The sequence below is a fragment of the Rutidosis leptorrhynchoides genome, chromosome 11 (assembly GCF_046630445.1).
Source record: "Rutidosis leptorrhynchoides isolate AG116_Rl617_1_P2 chromosome 11, CSIRO_AGI_Rlap_v1, whole genome shotgun sequence".
Classification (NCBI taxonomy): domain Eukaryota; kingdom Viridiplantae; phylum Streptophyta; class Magnoliopsida; order Asterales; family Asteraceae; genus Rutidosis; species Rutidosis leptorrhynchoides.
Genome location: NC_092343.1, coordinates 355916210 through 355938508, shown reverse-complemented (window position 1 = coordinate 355938508; position 22299 = coordinate 355916210). Strand labels below are relative to the sequence as shown.

The following is a 22299-nucleotide window of genomic DNA, read 5'->3' as shown; positions in this document are numbered from 1 at the left end:
GCATATTAGGATTTAGTCTTCGTTGGAGTTGCACATACGTTTTATGACCTTCTTCCATAAGGATTTTATGTGTGCAATACGAAGGACTTATTCCTTTAATATCATGAATCTTCCATGCAATGGCTGGTTTATGAGCTTTCAACACAGAAATGAGTTGTGATTTCTCATTTTCAGTAAGAGAAGACGATATTATTACAGGTAATTCAGATTCACCATGTAAATAAGCGTATTCCAAATGGTTTGGAAGTGGCTTTAACTCTAATTTCGGAGGTTCTTCTATCGATGATTTATATCGATATCTGTCTTCTTCTTTTAGCATTTGAATTTCTTCTGTTGTTGGTTCATATCCATTAGCTATAAGTGTAGCTAACATTTCAGCTTCATCAATTGGTTCATTACCTTCTCCTAAAGAACATTCTCCTGTTCCTTGTAATTCTGGAAATTCTTCTAATAATTCTGCATGTGCATCTATAGTTTGAATATAATAACATGTATCATCTGCAGATTGTGGTTGCTGCATTGCTCTATCAACTGAAAAGGTAACACTCTCATCCTCTATACTTAGGGTCAGTTTCTTACCGAACACGTCTATCATTGCTTTAGCCGTGTTTAAGAATGGTCTTCCTAATATGAGAGGAACTTGAGAATCTTCTTCCATGTCCAAAACAACAAAATCTACTGGAAATACTAAAGTACCAACTTTAACTAGCATATTCTCCATTATCCCTCTAGGATATTTTATTGATCTATCGGCTAGTTGTATGCTTATTCTGGTTGGTTTTAATTCTCCAAGGTCTAGTTTAGCGTATAGTGAATACGGCATTAGATTTTTACTAGCACCTAAGTCTGCCAATGCTTCTATTGAACTAAGACTACCCAGAAAACATGGAATTGTGAAACTTCCTGGATCAGATAGTTTTTCTGGTATCTTATTCAACAGCACTGCTGAACAATTAGCATTCATAGTAACAGCCGAGAGTTCTTCCATTTTCTTTCTATTTGAGATTAGATCTTTCAAGAATTTAGCATATCTTGGCATTCCTGAAATCACATCAATGAAAGGAAGATTTACATTTATCTGTTTAAACATATCCAAGAATTTGGATTGCTCGGCTTCAAGTTTTTCTTTCTTCATTTTACTCGGGTAAGGAAGTGGTGGTTGGTATGGTTTAACATAAGGTTTATCCTTAACTGTGTTATCTTCATTAACCTTTTCAACTACCGGTTCTTTTTCCTTATCTTGATCAGGTTGTGGTTCTTGTGAAGTAGGAATAGTTTCATCAGAAGTTACAGGTATTTCAGGTGGTTTAAGTGTTGTACCACTTCTTGTGGTAATGGCTTTAGCTGTTTCATTCCGGGGGTTAGCATTTGTATCGCTAGGTAGACTTCCCGGTTTTCTTTCACCTATTAACCTTGCTAGGTTACTCACTTCTTGTTCCAGATTTTGAATAGAAGCTTGTTGATTTCTAAATGCTTGAGCATTTTGTTCATTGGTTTGTTTCTGAGATGTGAAAAACTGCGTTTGAGTTTCAACTAGCTTCGTCATCATATCTTCTAAATTCGGCTTTTTATCATCGGTTTGTTGTGGTGGTTTGTTTTGAAAATTAGGTCTTTGCTGATTGTAAGTATTATTGGATACTTGTTGATTGCTAGGACCTTGTTGGTTGTTGTATGGAATATTTCGGTTATAATTCTGGTTTTGATTGTAAATTGGTCTTGGCGGTTGATAATTATTCTGATAATTATTTCCAGGCCTTTGGTTTATGTATGAAATATTCTCTCTTTGTTCCATTGTTAATTCAATACTGAGACAATCTTTTGTCAAATGTGGTCCTCTACACTGCTCACAACTAATTCGTATTGAGTGAATATCCTTAGTCATCTTTTCCATTCGTCTCTCCACAGCATCTATCTTTGCGGAAATGGAATCTAAGTCATGGCTAGAATCGGCTCTAGCTGCTTTAGATGATCTAACGATATCTTTTTCTTGGTGCCACTCATGTGAGTGGGAAGCAGTGTTATCAATAATTTTGTAAGCATCAGTTTCGGTTTTCTTCATAATAGAACCACCAGCTGCTATATCTATGTCTTTTCTTGTAGTGATGTCGCATCCTCGGTAGAATATTTGTACTATTTGACAGGTGTCTAAACCATGTTGCGGACATCCTCTTAATAACTTTCCATATCTTGTCCACGCCTCATATAGAGTTTCATTTGGCTTCTGTGTAAACGTAACAATTTCTGCTTGAAGTCTTACGGCTTTAGATGCAGGAAAGAATTGTTTAAGAAATTTGTCAATTAAAACATCCCATGTATCGATCGCCCCTTCAGGTAACGATTCCAACCAATCTTTGGCTTCTCCCTTTAAAGTCCAGGGAAATAACATGAGATATATCTGTTCATCCTCCACTTCTCGTATTTTAAATAGTGTGCAGATCCTATTAAAGGTACGTAGATGTTCATTTGGATCTTCCTTCGGCGCACCACTAAATTGGCATTGATTAGTCACCATGTGTAGAATTTGTCCTTTGATTTCATAATCTGGCGCATTAATGTCTGGATGAGTAATTGCGTGACCTTGGCCAGTGCGTTTAGCTCTCATTCGGTCTTCCATACTTAAAGGTTCCAGATTCTCCATAATTGAATTTGTTGAATCGGTATCACTAGATGATTCTGATTTAATAGTTCGTTCCTCAACAATCTCTGTTTGAATGATTGGTGGTTCCGGAGGAAAGTTTAATGGTTCAGGATCTACGAACCGTTCCTGAATATTTTCCGGATTCTCAATTGTGAGGTCGGGTTCAAAAAATGGATTATCGGAAATTTGAACTGAAGTACTTGGTTGACTAGATGACGATTCTAAAGAAAAATCAACGGCGGTTATATTTGTTAAACGATGTCTTGATCGAGTTACAGGTGGTGAACGTACAAAAGGTGATGAACGTCTTGCTCGGTGCATTCACTGAATATCCTATTAGTTTTTAAAAAGGAAAGAAAAATTATAATAAGTTATCCAATTAATAGACTTTTCTGATTTTGCCCACGTTTCGAATAGCCAAAAGATGCAGCAGAGGGGCAGGATTCGTTTGGTCTCAATATAATTGAGGACTGTTTGGCTCCAATAACCCGGTCCACGTACAAATCCAACTATTACTACGAACCAGAAAATTTTGATGTCTATCAATTTAACCACTCAAAATAAATTTTCGTAATTTTAAGAAATTTAGATAAGAAGTAGAAAAAATTCTAAGTCCTAAAAACTAGGATGGCGAGAAATAAGAGAGAAAAAGAGTTCGTCGCAAAAGGTCGAAAAAGAAAAAAAATGGTTGAAAAATAAAAGGTGACGGAAAAATAAAAGAAACTTATAAAAACTTAAAAATACTTGACTAACCTAACCTTATTACTACAACTAACTTAAAATTATAATCGCAAATTGAGATTACTAATTGGAATGATAATTGATACATAGTAAAAGGTCTAAAAATATTAAAGCTTACAGGAAAAACTAAATCCCAAATGGAAATAACTTAAAAAGAAACTAAAACTTAAAAAGGCGTCGCAAAATTCTAAAGCACCTAAATCTTAGTCTAAAGAAAAAGCGCTTAAGGAATTCTACGGCAAAGCCTAAAAATCTAGGAGTAAAAATAACTATAGCAAAAACTAAGTTTAAAATTAAATATGAGCTAAAAATATAAATATTACGCTACAACGATTAAAAAGGTACAAAATATAAAAATATACAAAAAGTTGTAAAAAGTACAATTTTTATAAAAATATTATTTTTATATTATTTATTTAATAAAACTACTAATTTTATAATTTAATAAAACTAATTAATACTAAATACATAAATTAAATAAAAAGTAAAAATAAAAATAAAACTAATAATAATAATAATAATTAGGGTTAAATAATAATAAATTAATAATTACCGTAATTAATGCTCGATTAGGGCTTCCTGTCGCCTGTCAGATACCCTCCGCGACTTGCGGTATTCAAGGCTTCAAACCCCGCGACTCGCGGGGTTCAGAAATTCAGTTGACAGCTTAGAATTTTTACGCGTTTTTCTATTTATTTTTTTTTTTTATTTTCTGTTTCTGTTTTTTAATTTTTATATAAATAAAAGATATTAAAATTAAAACTTATATTTTTATAAACTAAAATAAAAATAAAGAAACTTATAAAACTTAAATATTTACCAAAATCTTAAAAATACTTATATTTTTGTTTTTTTTATATTTTTCGAATATTTAAAACGTATTTTTACAAAAACGACTTTTAATAAAAGTAACTAAAAATCTTTTTTTTTTATATATATATTAGCGTTGCGCTTCCGGCTTTTAAGATAACTCCCCGGCAGCGGCGCCAAAAATACTTGATGTTATGCGAGGTGTATATAAAATAGTTATTAATTTTAGCAGAAAACACTATTAAATACGATACAATTTTACACAAGATATTTATTTATTTATAGAATGGATATACTTAAACCTTGCTACAACACTTATAGGCAGTGTACCTAATCGTACAGTAGTGTAGTTTTTAGTAAGTCCGGTTCGTTCCACAGGGAAATCTTTAAACAAAGCTCAACGCTATATTAGTTTACTTTTATTAAAATACAAATATATATATAAGTAATATTATTATTATAAAGGGGGGTTTTTACCGTTTAATGACCGGTTTGTCGATTTTAAGACTTTAGTCGCAGTTAAAACCTAATGTAAAATATAAAATAAATACAAGACTTAAATTAAAGCGTAAAGTAAATAACGATAATGAAATTGCGAATAATAAAAGTGCGATAAAATAAACTTGCGACAATTAAAAAGTACGATAATTAAAAGTACGATTAAATAACAATAAATAAAAGTGCGATAATTAGAAGTGCAATTAAATATAAAATAAAGGAAATTAAATATGAAATAAAAGAATTATGCTTATTTAAACTTTCGTAATCATGATGTTTGACGTGTTGATTTTAGTTTTATGCCCATGGGTTAATTGTCCTTTGTCCTGGATTATTTAATATGTCCGTCTGGTTTTTGTCCATAACAGTCCATCAGTCATAAATATAAAGTGCGAGTGTCCTCATCAAATTATTATTATACCCGAAGTTAAATATTCCAACTAATTGGGGATTCGAATTGTAACAAGGTTTTAATACTTTGTTTAATGAATACACCAGGTTATCGACTGCGTGTAAACCAAGGTTTTACCACTTTGTTAACAATTACACCAATTACCCTTGAATGCAATTTCACCCCTGTTTTGATTATTCTAGTGGCTATTAATCCATTCCCGTGTCCGGTTAAATGAACGATTATTCGTACATATAAATACCCCGCCCATCGTGTCCGATTGAGTGTATATGGTAATGTATAGGGACGCCCAATTGTAAATCTTTATATTAACATTAACAAACTTTCATTTAGTTAAACAAATATAAAGCCCATTAATAGCCCATAGTCTAATTTCCACAAGTGTCGTTCTTTTGTCCAAACCCCAATTATGGTACAAAGCCCAATTACCCAATTTTAGTAATTAGCCCAACATCATGATTACTTCGTTTTAAATAAGCATAATAATAACTTAGCTACGAGACATTAATATAAAAAGGTTGAACATAACTTACAATGATTAAAAATAGCGTAGCGTTACACGAACAGAATTTCGACTTACACCCTTACAACATTCGCTAACATACCCTTATTATTAGAATTATAATTAAAATTAAAATTAAAATATAAATTATATATATATATATCGTATAGATAGAGAAGAGAGAAAATAGAATATGAAAATTGATCAGAATTCGGTTTGCTTTATAGCCAGAGTTGAAATTTGGGGCTCCGCGACTCGCGGCAAAATACTCTTCAAACTCCGCGAGTCGCGGAGGATGTATTTACAGCTCACACCCTTGGAGTTTCTCTGCCGACGGTTTTATATATATAAATATAATATATATATAATTAATATAATTAATTATATATTATATTATATTTATATACATAGTTAACTTGTAATTTTTAGTCCGTTGCGTCGAGCGTTAAGAGTTGACTCTGGTCCCGGTTCCGGATTTTCGAACGTCCTCGCGTACAATTTAATATTTTGTACTTTGCGTTTTGAATCTTGTACTTTTGTAATTTCAAGACGTTTCTTATCAATAATTGGAACCTTTTTGATTGTCTTTTGTACTTTTGAGCTTTTTGGTCGTTTGCGTCTTCAATTCGTCGAATCTGTCTTTTGTCTTCACCTTTTATTATTTAAACGAATATCACTTGTAAATAGAACAATTGCAACTAAAAGCTTGTCTTTCTTGAGGAATAATGCTATGAAATATATGTTCGTTTTTAGCATTATCACCTGCAGTGAAAGGCGTCTTCTGGTTCTTCCAAAAGCTATCTACATCAGCAGTGTTATTTGCTGGAGGGGGACCGTTGGTGCCGTTAACACCGTTTTGCGCTCCATACCCTAGTGGTTGGGATGGATACACCCAGTACCCGCCATTCCAAGTTGGCAGTTGTGGTCCTTGAGGAAAATGAGCGTTCGGTTGGCTCATAGCAGTGTTGTAGTAAGGTGTATTGGGAGCCATCCAAGGGAAAGGTCCCCCAAGGACAAAAGGTGGGATTACGGACCCTCCTGTGTTGATAGAAGCATTATTGAGGAAGGTGTTGCCGTTTGGGACACCATTGGTGTTAGGTGCGCCAGCGGCACTGAGGTTGGGGATACTACCGACATTTGGTGCGCTGGAGGCATTATAGTTCGAGACACAGTTAGTGCTGGGTGTAATTCCTCTGTTGGGTGCATTTGGAACCGGAACCACTGGATCTTTAGCCAAAGGGTTTCGCTTAGGCGGGGATTCCATTTCGATTTCTTCATCACATTCCTCACTATCATACGTGAGAACTCGTTTCCTCCTGAGGTGGCCTTCAGCGCGAAGCTTCTTGATAACTTCCTTGATGATGTCGTAATTCTTGAGGATAAACGTTTTATCCAACAAGGGCGGCGGACCTGAGTTATCTGGATTTGTGGTTATGGGCATTACTGGAGTAACAGGAGTTCTATCACTCCCCTCAGCTTGCACACTAGATTGGGGTAAAGAGAACCCTGGGGGAGATTCTGGGTCAACCATGGTGGTTTAGTGTTTAAACAAGCTTTAGAGTTTGTAAAAGACATTGAGTCCCACGGAAGGCGCCAATTGTTTGTACACTTTTTTGGCGTAATCCTAATGTTGATTAGGATTTGGTTGACTTGCAGGTTAATGATGGATTAGAATGTGGTTAGCTATGATTAAGGGTGAGGGAGGTGTTTGGTTATTTAGTGGTGATTCTCCGAAGGTAGTGGGATTATGATCCCACTTTACACCTTGAAGGTATTTTCTACCATCGTATTGAGTTTATGGGTTTAGATGCATGAATCGTTGATGAGATGCCCTTATGCTGGGATAAACATCTCCTTTTATAGTGTTATTGGGGAGCTGGTCCCTTATTTCGAAGTGTTGACCGGTCTCCAAGGTGACTTTGGAGATGTTGGTGAACTTTCTATAAATGGTTGACGGCGCTACAGTGCTCAAGGAAAGTCATATAGATGCCTTCCTCTTTTACCTTGGTGGCGCCGAATACTGTTTGTAGAGAATATTTTTCATATCTCTCTGTTCTATGTAGTCATGTGATGTAGTGGCAGCCCTTTGGTGCTGGTACATAGGATGTCTTCGTTGCCAATTGCCTTCGGGCAATTGTTTTATGCCTTATGGAATTTATTCAAGATATTAGGTACACTATCACTACATACAAAGTCAATTCGTATGACATGCCTTTTGACATATTTGTGGGTGTTGACAATTATAAGAGAACCATCTTATTTGGTTGTGCACTTCTATGAGACGAGACGACCACTACATTTGAATGGTTGTTCAAGGTACAATCCCAATTTTTTTTTTTTTTTTTTTTTTTTTGGAAAGTAACATTGTTTTTTATTATTATATGATCATAATTTCAGTATGATCAGATGACTCAAATGGCCACGAGAGTACCGATAATGGAAATTTTGTATCCTTTCTAGCAACACATTATCATAAGTTCAGAAATATTTACATTTTTACATTACGTACTTTTTATATAGTATCATACGTTTTGAATATCCTTTTATTATATAATTGAATTCCTCCTTATAGCTTATTTATAATTTTCAGAACTTCTGTATACTTATGAGGATATCACCACAAACAATTTTGACTGATCAAGATTAATGGATGACGAATGCAATTGCAAAAGAAATGCCTTCGGCTAAGCATGCATTTTGTATATGGCATATCACTACAAAATTTAGTAGTTGGTTTATATCGGTGTTAAGAAGTGAGTATTCAAGTTGGTGTTCAAAATTTTATACTTTATATAAGTTAGACACAGTTGAAGAATTCAAGCAACACTGGCCACTGGTTATTAAAAATGTAATCTTTCCAACAATAAGCATGTTGTCGGCTTGTATAAGATAAAGTCATTTTGGGTAACCGCTTATCTTCGAGAGTTCTTTTTTGGTGGTATGACAACTACTGGGAGATCATAAAGCATTAATGCGTTTATAAAAAAATTATATTGTCACGTACATGTCTAAGTGACTTTATTAGACAAGTAAGTATTCACCTTTACTTGAATATTTTCCTTTTAACTTATTTTTTTACTCATGATTGATTATTGTTATACATATTTTTTTAGGTTGATCTTGCAGTTGAAGATGTTCAGCAAAAACAAATACATGATACTTTGCTGCAGAAATATAGGAGGTCGTATTTGAGATCACTTTCACCATTGAAAGAACAGGGTTATCGTTTTTTTAACTCCATTTTCTTTTAAAAAGTTTCAAGAATAGTTTGGACTCGCAATGCAATATTCAGTTGAAGGAATTCAATATTCAAGTCATGAAGAAAAAACCGTTAACTTTATCGTCAAACACCAGACATCGACAAAATTGCATAATGTGATTTGGGATGGTAAGGTGGCTAAGTGCACATGCGAAAACTTTGAATTTATTGGCATACTTTGTCGTCACATTTTAAGTGTCTTTATCCACGAGGGTTTCTTTGAAGTTCTTTCTAATTATTGGCATCCACGATGGAGCCGAAAAGATACTCCAGGTGATGAAATTTGTTCATTACCTCAAGAAGTTATTGTTGTTGATTCAAACACTACTTGCAATGATGAAGCTGTAGTTGATGTGATTGACTTGGTTTAGTGCCCTATCAAATCAAAATTCAAAGGACGACTCAAACAAAAAAGGATGAAAAGTGAAAAGGAATTGACAAAGCAAAGACGTTGTGGGTTTTGTAGGGGTTTTGGTCACAATATTAACACATGCAAGGAAAGACATGTTGATGATTTGAACAATGCAAGTTCACAACATTCTAACAAGAAAAAGAGAAATGATTCAAATTGTGAAGATGTTAACCCAATATTATCTAAGAAATGTTAGGAGTGTAATTTCATCGTTGAGATTTATATTTTGCTTGAATTCTATGATTGTGTCGTTTATATTTCTTGCAACTTATTATTGCTATGGTTTGAAATAATGGATATCTTCAAGTTTTTTAGTGTACAAATGTTACTTTTTGAAATTCTATTATTTTTTTGCAACGGTTGCTGTACCGAAGGTAAGCCGTGAGGCAATCAACTTGGCTACCATGTTTTGTGCATTACGACTCAAGTGTTGTACAAAGCTGGTCATCTATTTCATCATAATAAATGCATGGGAAGATATGATAGATTGATGATTTTTTTTTTTTTTTTTTTTGAAATGGTAATAAACCATTCGAAAGTTTGAAAAATAGAAAACTTAGAAAAAAATTTGCAAACATAGTAATTCCGGACTTCCAAACTCCGGATTTCACCATTTCACCCAAAACCGGAGTTTGGAACTCCGGTTTCAGCCCTCTCTCATCAAAAGCTGCACGTTTACTGACCATAATTTGGGTGAAAATGTTAAATCCGGAATTCCAAACTCCGGTTTTGGATGAAATGTTGAAATCCGGAGTTCCAAACTCCGGAATTACTATGTTTGTAAAAGATTTTCCAGGTTTTCTATTTTTCAAACTTTTGAATGGTTTATTACCATTTCAATAAATTAAAAAAAAAATCATAGATTGATAGTAGAGAGTTGTAATCACTTGCATCCATAAATTTGTTTGAAAACCAAGGGACCAATGAGAGCGCGACACGTGGCGCGGAAATCACATGTGATTGAAAAAATATATATATAAAAAAAATTTCGAAAATTTTTTTTCGAAATTTTTTTTCGAAATTTTTTTCGAATTTTTTTTTACAATCACATGTGATTCTGCATGTCAATCACATGTGATTGTAAACCCAATCACATGTGATTATGCATGTCAAATTCAATCACACGTGATTGTAAAAATCAATCACATGTGATTGTGCAGGTAAATCACATGTGATTGTAAAGAAAAATTCAAAAAAAAAAATTCGTTAAAAAAAATTTCAAAATTTTTTTAAAAAAAAAAATCGAAAAAAAAAGTTTTGAAATTTTTTTTTTCAATCACATGTGATTTTCGTGCCACATGTCACGCTCTCATTGGTCCCTTAAATCTCAACTTAATTTATGGATTCAAATGAATATTATTGTGATAGTACAATATGTCATTATCAGTTTATAGAAATTTGTTCTAATAATAAAAAGACCAACCTGGATATAAACAAGTACTACTATTAGACATTATAGCATCAATAGCCTGCAATATTAATTAAGATAGAATATTAAAATATGATGTTTATGAGTTCGCACATAAAAATAGGGACTACCACTTTTGTGTTAAACTAATCGTAAAAATGAAATAATTTTATTTGTTAATATTAAAGAAGGGTATAAATGAAAGAGCAAGAAAAACAACATCCACCTAATTTGAGAATATGGTTGGGATAGGAATCTTAGAGCCTTTATCAATTGCACTTAGGGCATTTATTAGCTTTTCTCTTATTTATATTAAAATTAAACATAACCCCGCCATATGCATGATACTCGTTAAAATGTATAGTTTATTCATTGTTATATCCTATATATAAACCGGTGTAGTAAGAAAGAAAAAATGTCATCACAAAATAAGCTATATTAGGTAAAGAGTTTTATTTGATAAGTATTAACAAAATAAAGTATATACACACTCCAAAATATACATACACATGTCGAACGGGAGAAAATATACTTCTGACGTGGCTACCGACTTTCACGTCGTCTTCCTCCCTTTACCATCTCCCAGCCATATGATCCCTCTAGTCGATGTCGCAAGGCTTTTTTCGGCCCGTGGGGTCCGGTCAACCATCGTTACAAGTCATCATAGTCTTTCCCTGTTGCAAAATCACATTAACTTTGACTTAGCCCGTGGTTACCCGATTTCGGTCCACATTGTCAACATTCCACCAGGAAAGGGAATGGCTTATTTAAGTTCACTCCAAAAACCAATAGAACAAGTGGTTCGAAACCTTGATCCAAATTGTATATTTTCGGACATGTTCTTTACGTGGACCGTTGACCTAGCAGAGGAACTTAAAATCCCTAGATTGTTGTTTTATCCTAATTGTTTGTTTTCCCATTCTGTTTTATATAGCTTAAAACAGCATTATTGTAGTACTATAGTAAAATCAAAACACGAGAGTTTTGTTGTTCCTGATTTGCCTGATAAAATTACAATGAAAAAGTCTCGAGTCCCGGATTGGGTCAAGTTAAACACGGTGTTGGGCGATTACTTTGAAACCGTGTTACAATCTGGGAAGCGAAGTTTTGGGCTGGTTTATAATACGTGTTATGAGATTGAACCGGCTTATGTTGATCACATGAAGAAGAGTGTTAAAGGTACGAAAATTTGGCATATTGGTCCTCTATTCGAATATTTCAATAACAAAAATTATGACGATTGTATGTCGAACAAACACGAATCTCTCACTTGGCTTGATAATCAAAAACCTAAATCGGTGATATACGTTTGTTTTGGGAGTTTGACAACATTTCAAGAAGCGCAAATTACTGAAATCGCATTGGCGCTAGATGAATGTGATCAACCATTTGTTTGGGTGATAAGAAGGAAAGAAGATAATCAAGAAGGCATCAATAATGGGCTCCCACAAGGATTTGAAGAGAGAATTAGGAAGACAAATAAGGGTTTAATTATTAGGGATTGGGCCCCACAAGTTGAAATACTACAACACGCGGCGATTGGGGGATTCTTAACTCATTGTGGTTGGGGATCGGTCCTTGAAGCCGTGGTTGCAGGTGTGCCATTAGTTACATGGCCATTAACTGCAGACCATTTTGAAATCGAGAAATTGGTGGAGCTTTTAGAAATTGGAGTCAAGGTTGGCGCGGAGGTTTATAACATGTCTTTCGATATTACTAGCCCGATAATTGAAAAACGGACGATAGTAGATGCCATTGTGAAATTGCAAGATGGATCCATCATTGGTGAAAACATGAGACAGAACTTAAAAGTGTTGTCTAATAAAGTGAAGCAAAGTGTTCAAGAAGGGGGGTCTTCTTTTAACAATTTAACCGGATTGATAGAAGATATCAAAGCGTTTGAGTTCTCCCAAAACAATTGATCATCAACTCAAGAATTATATATGTAAACATTTGAAATATTATGTTTGTGTTTATTTCATTTCTAATATTCTTGTTTCGAGGTGCGATCATATATTTGCGCTGTAAGGATTAATATGTTTTGTACCAAATCGAGTTTGAGTTTCACTATATAATACTCGCTTAGTCCAACTTTAAAATAGTGACAATTACATGGTTTTAATATGTTTGGACTTAAATTATGATTGAATTCTGCTAGACATAGATGTAAGTCTCAAATTTCAATTGCAAGGCCTAGCTAGATCTACACCGATCGAACTCAAAATAAGTTATTCCGCCTTATCCCTCGTACCCCAACTAACACCCTAGATATGATTTTATTCAGGTGGTGGTGGCAGGTGACAGATTAGGGTTTCTAGTCTCTCCGGTGTTTGCTTCTACACCGCCACACGCCGGTAAAAATATTGAAACATATAGCCTTTTTTACTTAACAATCTAACATGTTGATAATGTTCTAGTTATCTTACTTCTGGGTTAAGCTCTCTGTTTTGCAGATTCTTTTCACTTCAACTCATTATCATTACACTGAATTCTTAGCTAGTTGATGAAGAGGACTGTTGTTGTGCATATTGAAGTAGGAGGGACTAAAGCTGCATCATTTCTTAATTTATTTCTACTGGTGGGCTTGTTTGGCATATTGGGCTTGTTTACTCTTCAACCCATACATATCCAATAGATGAAAGAAGCCTAAGTCTAAAAGTATAAAAGGGGCTTTATTATAATTTATTTAATTTATCTCATTTTCTTTTTACTGTATTCGTTTTATCTCTCTCTCGCTATACGATATAGGGTTTGAAGAGTTGTTTCATCATCATCTTTGATTCTGTATTTTGAGTGAGATTACAAGTTCAACGTATATTGAACTTGATAGAGTGTATTGTTCTTGGTGATTCAACTGTACTTTTATCACAATTGCTTAGATTGTGATTTTGTGTTTTAGTTTTCTGTTCTTCTGGTGATTAAAGTGTTTAATTCTTCTGTGATTGAAGATATTTCTGTGTTTGTGTTCATGGTATCAGAGCAGCGAGGTTGATTTCGTTCGATCTACTGATTTGTTGTCTTCTAATTTTCAGATTTGAAAATTAGGGTTTCATTGTTCTGGTCAATTTTCTTTGATCAGATCTTGGTTATTACTGTGTTTGGGTTCGACAAGGAGTCAGTGGGTGCAATATTTGGTTCATCTGGGTTAGATCTAAGGTTTTCTGTTGAAAACACTAAATCTGATAAATTAGGGTTTGTTTAAATTCTGATTTATTCTTCCGCTGCCTCGTTTTTTCTCTCTTTTTTTTTTTTGATAAAGAAAGCACTCGCTGTAAGTTCTTCTTTCATACTTCTTCTATCTGTGTCATACTCGTGAGAATTTTTGGGAGTTAGTTATCCTTGATCTACCAATAAGATTGGTGTGAAACCCTGGCTCTAACAACCCAGTTCAAAGTTCTCGCAGCCATTGGTGTAGTCAAGAAGAACAATCTTCTTGGCCTTTATTACTCTATTATGTTTTTTTAGTCTTTCCTGTTATATTTGTTTGTGTTTATCATATTGCAGGTAGCATGGCTAGTAGCCAGTCCATTGGGGTTTGTTTCTTAACCTTACAGGTGCCTGAACCATGAATTTGTTGCGGTTTTATGTGCTATTTATTTCTTGATTGATATTTGCTGTTATCTTTTACTTCGCTGCTTAATTGTTCTTGATTGTTGTTTACTGTGATTCTGTGTTTTTTTTCTATTCTGTTAAAATGTCCGAAAGTGGTTCCACTAGTTCTAGTAGTGTAACTAAGATTAGTAAACTTGAATTTAATGATCCATTTTACATGCATCCTAGTGATACTTCTGGTGCTTCCTTGATAACACAAAAACTTAAAGGGACTGAAAATTATAATGTATGATCTTGTGCTATGAAACTAGCTTTGCAAACAAATAATAAACTGGGATTTATTGATGGTACTTGTGTAAGGTTTGAATATGAGGATGATGAAGTGTTGTTAGGTCAGTGGGATAGATGCAATTTAGTTGTTTTAACTTGGATATTAATGTCATTATCTGAAGATGTTTATAATGGTCAGATATTTTCTAAAACTGCTGAATCTGATTGGTCCGAACTTAAAGAAACTTGTGACAAAGTTGATGCATCTGTCACATTTAACCTTTATCAAAAGATTAATTCATGTACTCAGTCTGGACAGTCTTTGTTTGATTATTACCATAAATTGAATGCTATGTGGAGACAATTTGATGATATGATTAAGTTTGACGATATTGTTTCTGCTAATAAATCTTTTCCAGAACACAGTCAATTTTTAAAACTTATGCAGTTTTTAATGAGATTAGATGATGTGTATACACCTATTAGAAGTCATATACTAACTAGTGATCATGTTCCTTCTGTTAAAATTGCTTTTTCAATTACTTCAAGGGATCTATGGCATTCTAATAATACACATGTTAAAAATTAGTCTTCTGCATTTGTTAGTAAAACTGGTTATAACAACTTTAAAATAATGGTAATAATAAGAAAAAATATAAAAATCCTCCTTTGAAATGTTCTAATTGCAACATGTTAGGACATACTATTGAAAGATGCTATAAACTTATTGGATATCCTCCTGGCTATATTAAGAAATCATTTAATCAAGGATCTCCTAGGTTTAATAGTAATAACTGTGCTACTGACAAAAGTGATGATTGTAGTTCATCTGCTCAATTGACTAGTGATCAAATTATGAAATTGTTGAGTCTTATTAAGGAGCAAACTATTACTCGGAGTGTTAATGCTAATATGGCAGGTACATTTGTTGATAATAACACATTTTTAATCAAAATTTTGAACTGTTTTACTCAAATAAATGTGATCAAAATTCTAATAATATTTTAAATGGGTGGATTATAGATTCTTGTGCAAATCAACACATGGTTTCATATAGTAATAATCTCTTAAATGTTATTGATGTGTCATATCTAAATTTAATCATCTAAATGGAACTGTTGCTAAAATTAAACAAATAGGAAAATTAAAACTATCTGATAAAATTAAACTTTGTGATGTTTTAGTTATTCCTCAATACTGTGTTAGTTTATTGTTTGTAAATAAGTTAATTAAAGATAATAATCTTGTTGTTAGTTTTGATGTAAGTAAATGTTATATTCACGATTTAGTGCAAAGAAAGTTGATGGGGACTGGTAGTGAATATGGTGGACTATACTACTTTGATGATTTACGTAAAAGTAAGAGTTATACTGCAAATATGTCTACTGGATGTCTGGATCAAAGAAAAATCTAAATTTGTGGCATTGCAAACTTGGTCACCCTTCAGATCAAGTTCTAAATGTTTTAAAGTCTAAACTTAAACTTGATAGTATTTCTTGTGATACTCCTTGTGAGATCTGCCATAAGGCAAAACAAACAAGGGAACATTTTCCTCTTAGTGATCACAAGTCAAAAGGGGTTGGGGATCTTGTTCATTTAGATGTCTGGGGACCTTATAGAGTTAAAAGTAAAGATGGGTTTAAGTTTTTTCTGACTGTTGTTGATGATTACTCTAGAGTTGTTTGGGTTTATTTGCTTAAATCTAAAGAAGAAGTGTATGATTGTTATGAAACCTTTGTTAATATCATACAAACAGAGTTTGAAAAACAAGTTAAAATTATTAGAAGTGACAATGGAACAGAATTTTTGAATAATAAAATGTCAACTTTTAACAAAATGAAAGGTATCATTCATCAAACTTCTTGTGCCTACACACCTCAGCAAAATGGTATTGCTGAAAGGAAACATAGACACCTTCTTAATGTAGCTAGGTCCCTTATGTTTTAGGGGGAATACCTCTTTATCTTTGGTCTGAGTGTGTTTTGACTGCTACTTATATCATTAACAGGTTACCCTCTGCTGTTCTAAATGGAAAGTGTCCTTATGAGTTCATTTATGGTTCAAGTCCAAATCTCTCCCACTTAAAATCTTTTGGATGTCTGTGTTTTGCATCTGCTTTAAATAATTCTGATAAGTTTTCTCAAAGGTCTTTGAAGTGTTTGTTTGTTGGGTATTTGATAGTGCTCCAAATGAACATATATTTAGTATCAATATCCCTCCGATATGTAAAGATTTCAGTTGCAATTGTTCCATTTTCATGTAATATTCATTTATATTAAATAAGTGCGAAGACAAAAGGCGAAAACAACGAATTGAAGACGCAAAGGTCCAAAAAGCTCAAAAGTACAAGATACAATTAAAAAGGTTCAATTTATTGATAAGGAACGTCTAAAAATGACAAGAGTACAAGTTACGAAACGCAAAGTACAAAATATCTCAGCGTACGCAAGGACGTTCGAAAATCCGGAACCGGTACATGAACCAACTCTCAACGCTCGACGCAACGGAAAAAAAATTACGAGTCTACTATGTATATAAATATAATATAATATATAAATAATTATAAAAATTATTTATATATTATATATATTTAAATAAAAACCGTCGGCAGCCTTGGATCTTAAACTTGTGGGCTGGTTTTGGAACCTCCGCGACTTGCGGAGCTGGAAGGCCAAAATGGCCGCGACTCGCGGAGCAGTGAATTTCAATTCTGGCTATAAAAGCTCTCGAGTTCTGCATGTAAAAATATATAATAAAAATAATAATAATACTCCGTGTGTAATAATAATAATAATAAATATATATATATATATATATATATATATATATATTATATATATATATAGATTAGTGGTATATTAGATTAGTTTGGGTTATGTAAAAGTTATTTTTACGGGTTTTTAAAGTCGGAGCTCTGTCCGTGTAACACTACGCGATAAATAATCAATGTAAGCTATGTTCTCCTTTTTAAATTAATGTCTCGTAACTAAGTTATTATTATGCTTATTTAAAACGAAGTAATCATGATGTTGGGCTAATTACTAAAATTGGGTAATTGGGCTTTGTACCATAATTGGGGTTTGGACAAAAGAACGACACTTGTGGAAATTAGACTATGGGCTATTAATGGACTTTATATTTGTTTAACTAAATGATAGTTTGTTAATGTTAATATAAAGATTTACAATTGGGCGTCCCTATAAATTACCATATACACTCGATCGGACACGATGGGCGGGGTATTTATATGTACGAATAATCGTTCATTTAACCGGACACGGGAATGGATTAATAGCCACTAGAATAATTAAAACAGGGGTGAAATTACATTCAAGGGTAATTGGTGTAATTGTTAACAAAGTAGTAAAACCTTGGTTTACACGCAGTCGATAACCTGGTGTATTCATTAAACAAAGTATTAAAACCTTGTTACAATTCGAATCCCCAATTAGTTGGAATATTTAACTTCGGGTATAATAATAATTTGACGAGGACACTCGCACTTTATATTTATGACTGATGGACTGTTATGGACAAAAACCAGACGGACATATTAAATAATCCAGGACAAAGGACAATTAACCCATGGGCATAAAACTAAAATCAACACGTCAAACATCATGATTACGGAAGTTTAAATAAGCATAATATATTTTATTTCATTTTTTTTCGTTCTTTTATTTATTGTCATTTCAATTATTGTTATTTATTTTATATTGTTATTTAAATATCGTCATTTACTATACGCTTCGCTTAAAATATAAATCGACAAACCGGTCATTAAACGGTAAACCCCCTTTTATATATTATTATATATAATTATATATATTTTGTACAAATATAGTTGTTTAAAAATATAGTGTGCAATAAGCCCGCTCCCTGTGGAACGAACCGGACTTACTAAAAACTATACTACTCTACGATTAGGTACACTGCCTATAGTGTTGTAGCAAGGTTTAGGTATATCCATTTTGTAAATAAATAATTAAAACTTGTGTAATTTGTAACGTATTTCGTAGTAAAATATAGTACTATCACGTACCCCCACGCTACCACATCAAGTTTTTGGCGCCGCTGCCGGGGACTCGGCAAAACGCTATATTTTTAATTTATTTTTGTATAAATTTATTTTTATATATTTTTAGAAAAACAATATAAAAAAAAAAAAAACACGTTTTTCAATCTCCGCGACTTGCGGAGGTTTTCTGGTACGGATCACCGCGACTCGCGGAGCCGCCCTGGCAGACCTGACCACGGAACCCTAATCGCATTTAATACGGAGTATATTAATTATTATTATTTTTAAAACCCTAATTAGTTTAATTAATTTAATATTTAGTTTTAATTTTAATTAATTAGTAATAATTAATTTTAATTAGTTTTATTTATATATAAAAATTAATACTATTATAAAATAAATATAAAAATAAGTAATTTTATCACTTTTTGTAATTTGTATCCTTTTATTTAGTGTAATCGTAATATTTTGTATATTTTTCATTCGCAATTAGTTTTAAAATTAGTTTTTTCGTAGTTATTTTATATGTATAGATTCTTAGGCTTTGCCGTAAAATCCCTTAAGTGCTTTTTCTTTAGATTAAAATTTAGGCGCTTTAGAATTTTGCAACGCCGTTTTTCGCTTTAGTTTTAAATAGATTTTAGTGCCTTTAAGTAATTGACGTTTTCTGAATAAAATTGCATTTACCTTTAGACCTTTAGGCGCAACTTTTTAGATATAATTTTTAGACTTTTAAGTTACGACGCGCTATTTTCTTATTTTTATTTTTCGACGTTTTTCAACACGCATTCTTTTTCTTTCTTATTTCTCGACGCTTTAGTTTTTAGGACTTAGAAATTTTCTCTATTTCTTATCTAATATCTCAAACGGAAAGAAAAATTATTTAAGTGGTTAAATTAATGGACGTTGACAATTTTCTGCTTCGTAGTAATAGTTGGATTTGTTAGTGGCTGAGTTGTGAGCTTCCGATTTAAAGGGTTCTGGCTCCCTGCTGCATCTTTTGGCTATTCGAAACGTGGGCAAAAGCAGAAAAGTCTATTAATTGGACAACTTATATAAGTTTTTCTATTTTTATAACTAATAGGATAATTAGTAAATGCACCACATTGTAGCTAAAATTTGGCCATCGCAATAAAATGGAAAATTTTGAAAACAAGGCTATGGAAACTCTTTTTGATATCTGAAATCAATTAAATCAATACTCTCAAACGAGTGTTGATAAAAATTCATTCGGTCAATCTTGGATCACGAACGACGAAACAATAACTGGTTGTGAAATTTGTGGAGATTATCACTCAACATGGGAATGTTACTATTACGTTCCTATGGAAAATTACGCACCCACGGAACCTGAATGGAACGATTACGAAGAATACAATTCAAATTGGGATTATTCCCAAGAATATATCCAAACTCAACAACCAGAAGACGAGGAAAATTATGTGCCTGAAAATTCTTTAGATTATATAAAAATCAAACTCGAAGAACTCAATGCTCAAAATGAACAAATGAGAGAGTTTGTAAACCGGCAAGCTGAAACTCTATCAGAATACACACCTGTTGATCTGAGGAGTTGTGTGCAAGAAAATCTCATATCATCGAATTTTGATGAATTCGAGAGCTCCGAAATCACCAACTATCCTGATGATACTTTTTATTCAGTTTTACCAATTTCACAACATATCGACACATTAGCCTCTATGGATGAAGAAGAAGTAAGGGAGACAAATTGGTACTCATGGGAAAACGATAACGTTGAAAATTTTACCCCCGAGACCAAAATGGAGGGACTGATAAGGACCGTTAATGAAGAAGAATTTACTTCGATCCCGAAATTCACTATTCAACAACCTTCCAACCCAATATTCTCAATAGACGAGTCATCTACCGAAGATGAACTACGAGCTGTAATAGATAATGACACCTCAAATTTCACCCAATTGGGTAATAGAGGTGAAAACTTTGATCCCGAGAATAAACAGAAGGAAATGTTAGGAGTTGTCCACCCTATAGAAATATGTATGTCGGTGTATATCGATCCATTTGACCAAGAACCAGAAAAGAGACATATCCATTTACTAAAAGCTACACTTAAAAAAGAATTAAGTAGTGACGATCGGGTGGGTCTAAACTTTAAACCCATTGATATATTATACACCACCCGAGATGTAAATAACTGGCTCACTATTTTAATTCTTGGAACTTATTCTACCGACTTCACATGTCGTCAGCTAAGTGTGGGGAAGTCTAACCCCACTTAACGTTAAATTAGGGGTTCGGGTTAGTGCATAACTCGTTAATAAAATTGCATGATAATTTAGGGTAAAATACGTATATTCAAAGATTCGCAAACAGTTCAGAAAAGCAACCATTTTTGAAGAAAAACATGTGTGATAAAACAATAAAAGGAATGAACGATGAGGCGCGCCATCTATCATTCGACGAGTTTTGTAATTAAAAACTGGGTATTTTTAATTACTTTTCTACACTAATCACCCTCATGAATTTATAATTATAGTCTGATTTCATGCAAATGAGGGCATTGCATGATCTCAAGTGTGGGGAAGGGTTATAAATTCTCTCGGGTTTACACTTGGTTTAATTGCCAAATTTTGTAAAAATTTGAAAATTTTTCAACTAAATGAAGTCAAAATCATGTTTATACATATTTATGAACGATGAAAACTAGGTGTTAATACCGAAATTATCGTTACCTCGGAAAGGACATAAATTGAGAAACACCCTAAAACGATTGAATTCATTTAAATGGAATAAAGGAGAATAAAAAGGCAAAGAAAGAAACTAAGTGTGGGGAGAATGTACCAAGTTATTCAATTAAAAACTATCTATCACATGTTTCTGTAAAGTTATTGCAGGTGCTTTTGTTTTGGACTAAATTAACTGTTTTACCCGATTTACTGTAATATATTTGAAAGAAAAGATGGATCTACACGATGAATCAATTCCATCATTAAAAGGAAGTAAAGTCTTCCGAAAAAGACACGCGCTTCTTGATTTAGGTCATGAAGTTGTCGTCCAGACCAGCTGTAGGTTGACGAAAAATCTAGAAAAGTCATCTCTAAAATCAGCAGGAAATCCACGGACCTCAGCATCAAACAGGGTCGCCAAGTGGTCAGATTTATCCTAACCATGAGAAGGATTTATCTCGTACAATGGGGGGGCACCGTGCAAATTAGCTTGATAAGACTAATGAATCAGACCCCCAGAAAGGATAATCTCCTCAAAGATTAAAAATCAGCTTTTAAGCCTGATATTACTCAATCCTTGAGATTGACTTTAAAGATTGAGAATTACAACTCATGGAATTCGATGATATCTAAACTCGAGCTTGAACGAGAAAATATTTTGATCAAAAATAAAACCGATTTGTTTTCTGAAAACCCATTTTCAATGCGTTCATTGAACGTAAAATCCTAGGAATTCACCTGGAATTCATTAGGTCACCTGAACCAAATCGGGTGTCAACCGTAAGAACGGTGGTTGCATATTGGTCGAAGACAGGACCTTTTGCCAAGACCGAAAAACTATAGGGTGATCTTTACTATTGCTCCTACAAAGGATAGTATTGCATCCGACACGTTAAAGACCATAATCAAAAGCATGTCACGGGACATTGCCTTAACAGTTGCTTGTTCATCGCTTTCCTTTACAACCGGACGGTAGTTTACCGAAAGGTAATATACGGGACAAGTAAACTGGACGTGTTGCTTTCCTAATACAAGGTTAGCAAGTGGGTGAAACAAAACCATAAGTTTTGA

General features: G+C 33.4%; 2 protein-coding genes across 2 annotated transcripts; both read left to right on the top strand.

Moving 5' to 3' along the window:
• The first annotated feature begins 11189 nt into the window (after positions 1-11189).
• Positions 11190-12602, top strand: LOC139875861 (nuatigenin 3-beta-glucosyltransferase-like). Its single transcript, XM_071863154.1, has one exon. It carries the CDS (start codon positions 11190-11192, stop codon positions 12600-12602), a length of 1413 nt encoding a protein of 470 aa, XP_071719255.1.
• Positions 12603-14374: 1772 nt separating this feature from the next.
• Positions 14375-15091, top strand: LOC139875860 (uncharacterized). The gene is made up of 2 exons (XM_071863153.1): positions 14375-14471; positions 14544-15091. The coding sequence occupies exons 1-2, from the start codon at positions 14375-14377 to the stop codon at positions 15089-15091; spliced, it is 645 nt and encodes a 214-aa protein (XP_071719254.1).
• Positions 15092-22299: the final 7208 nt, after the last annotated feature.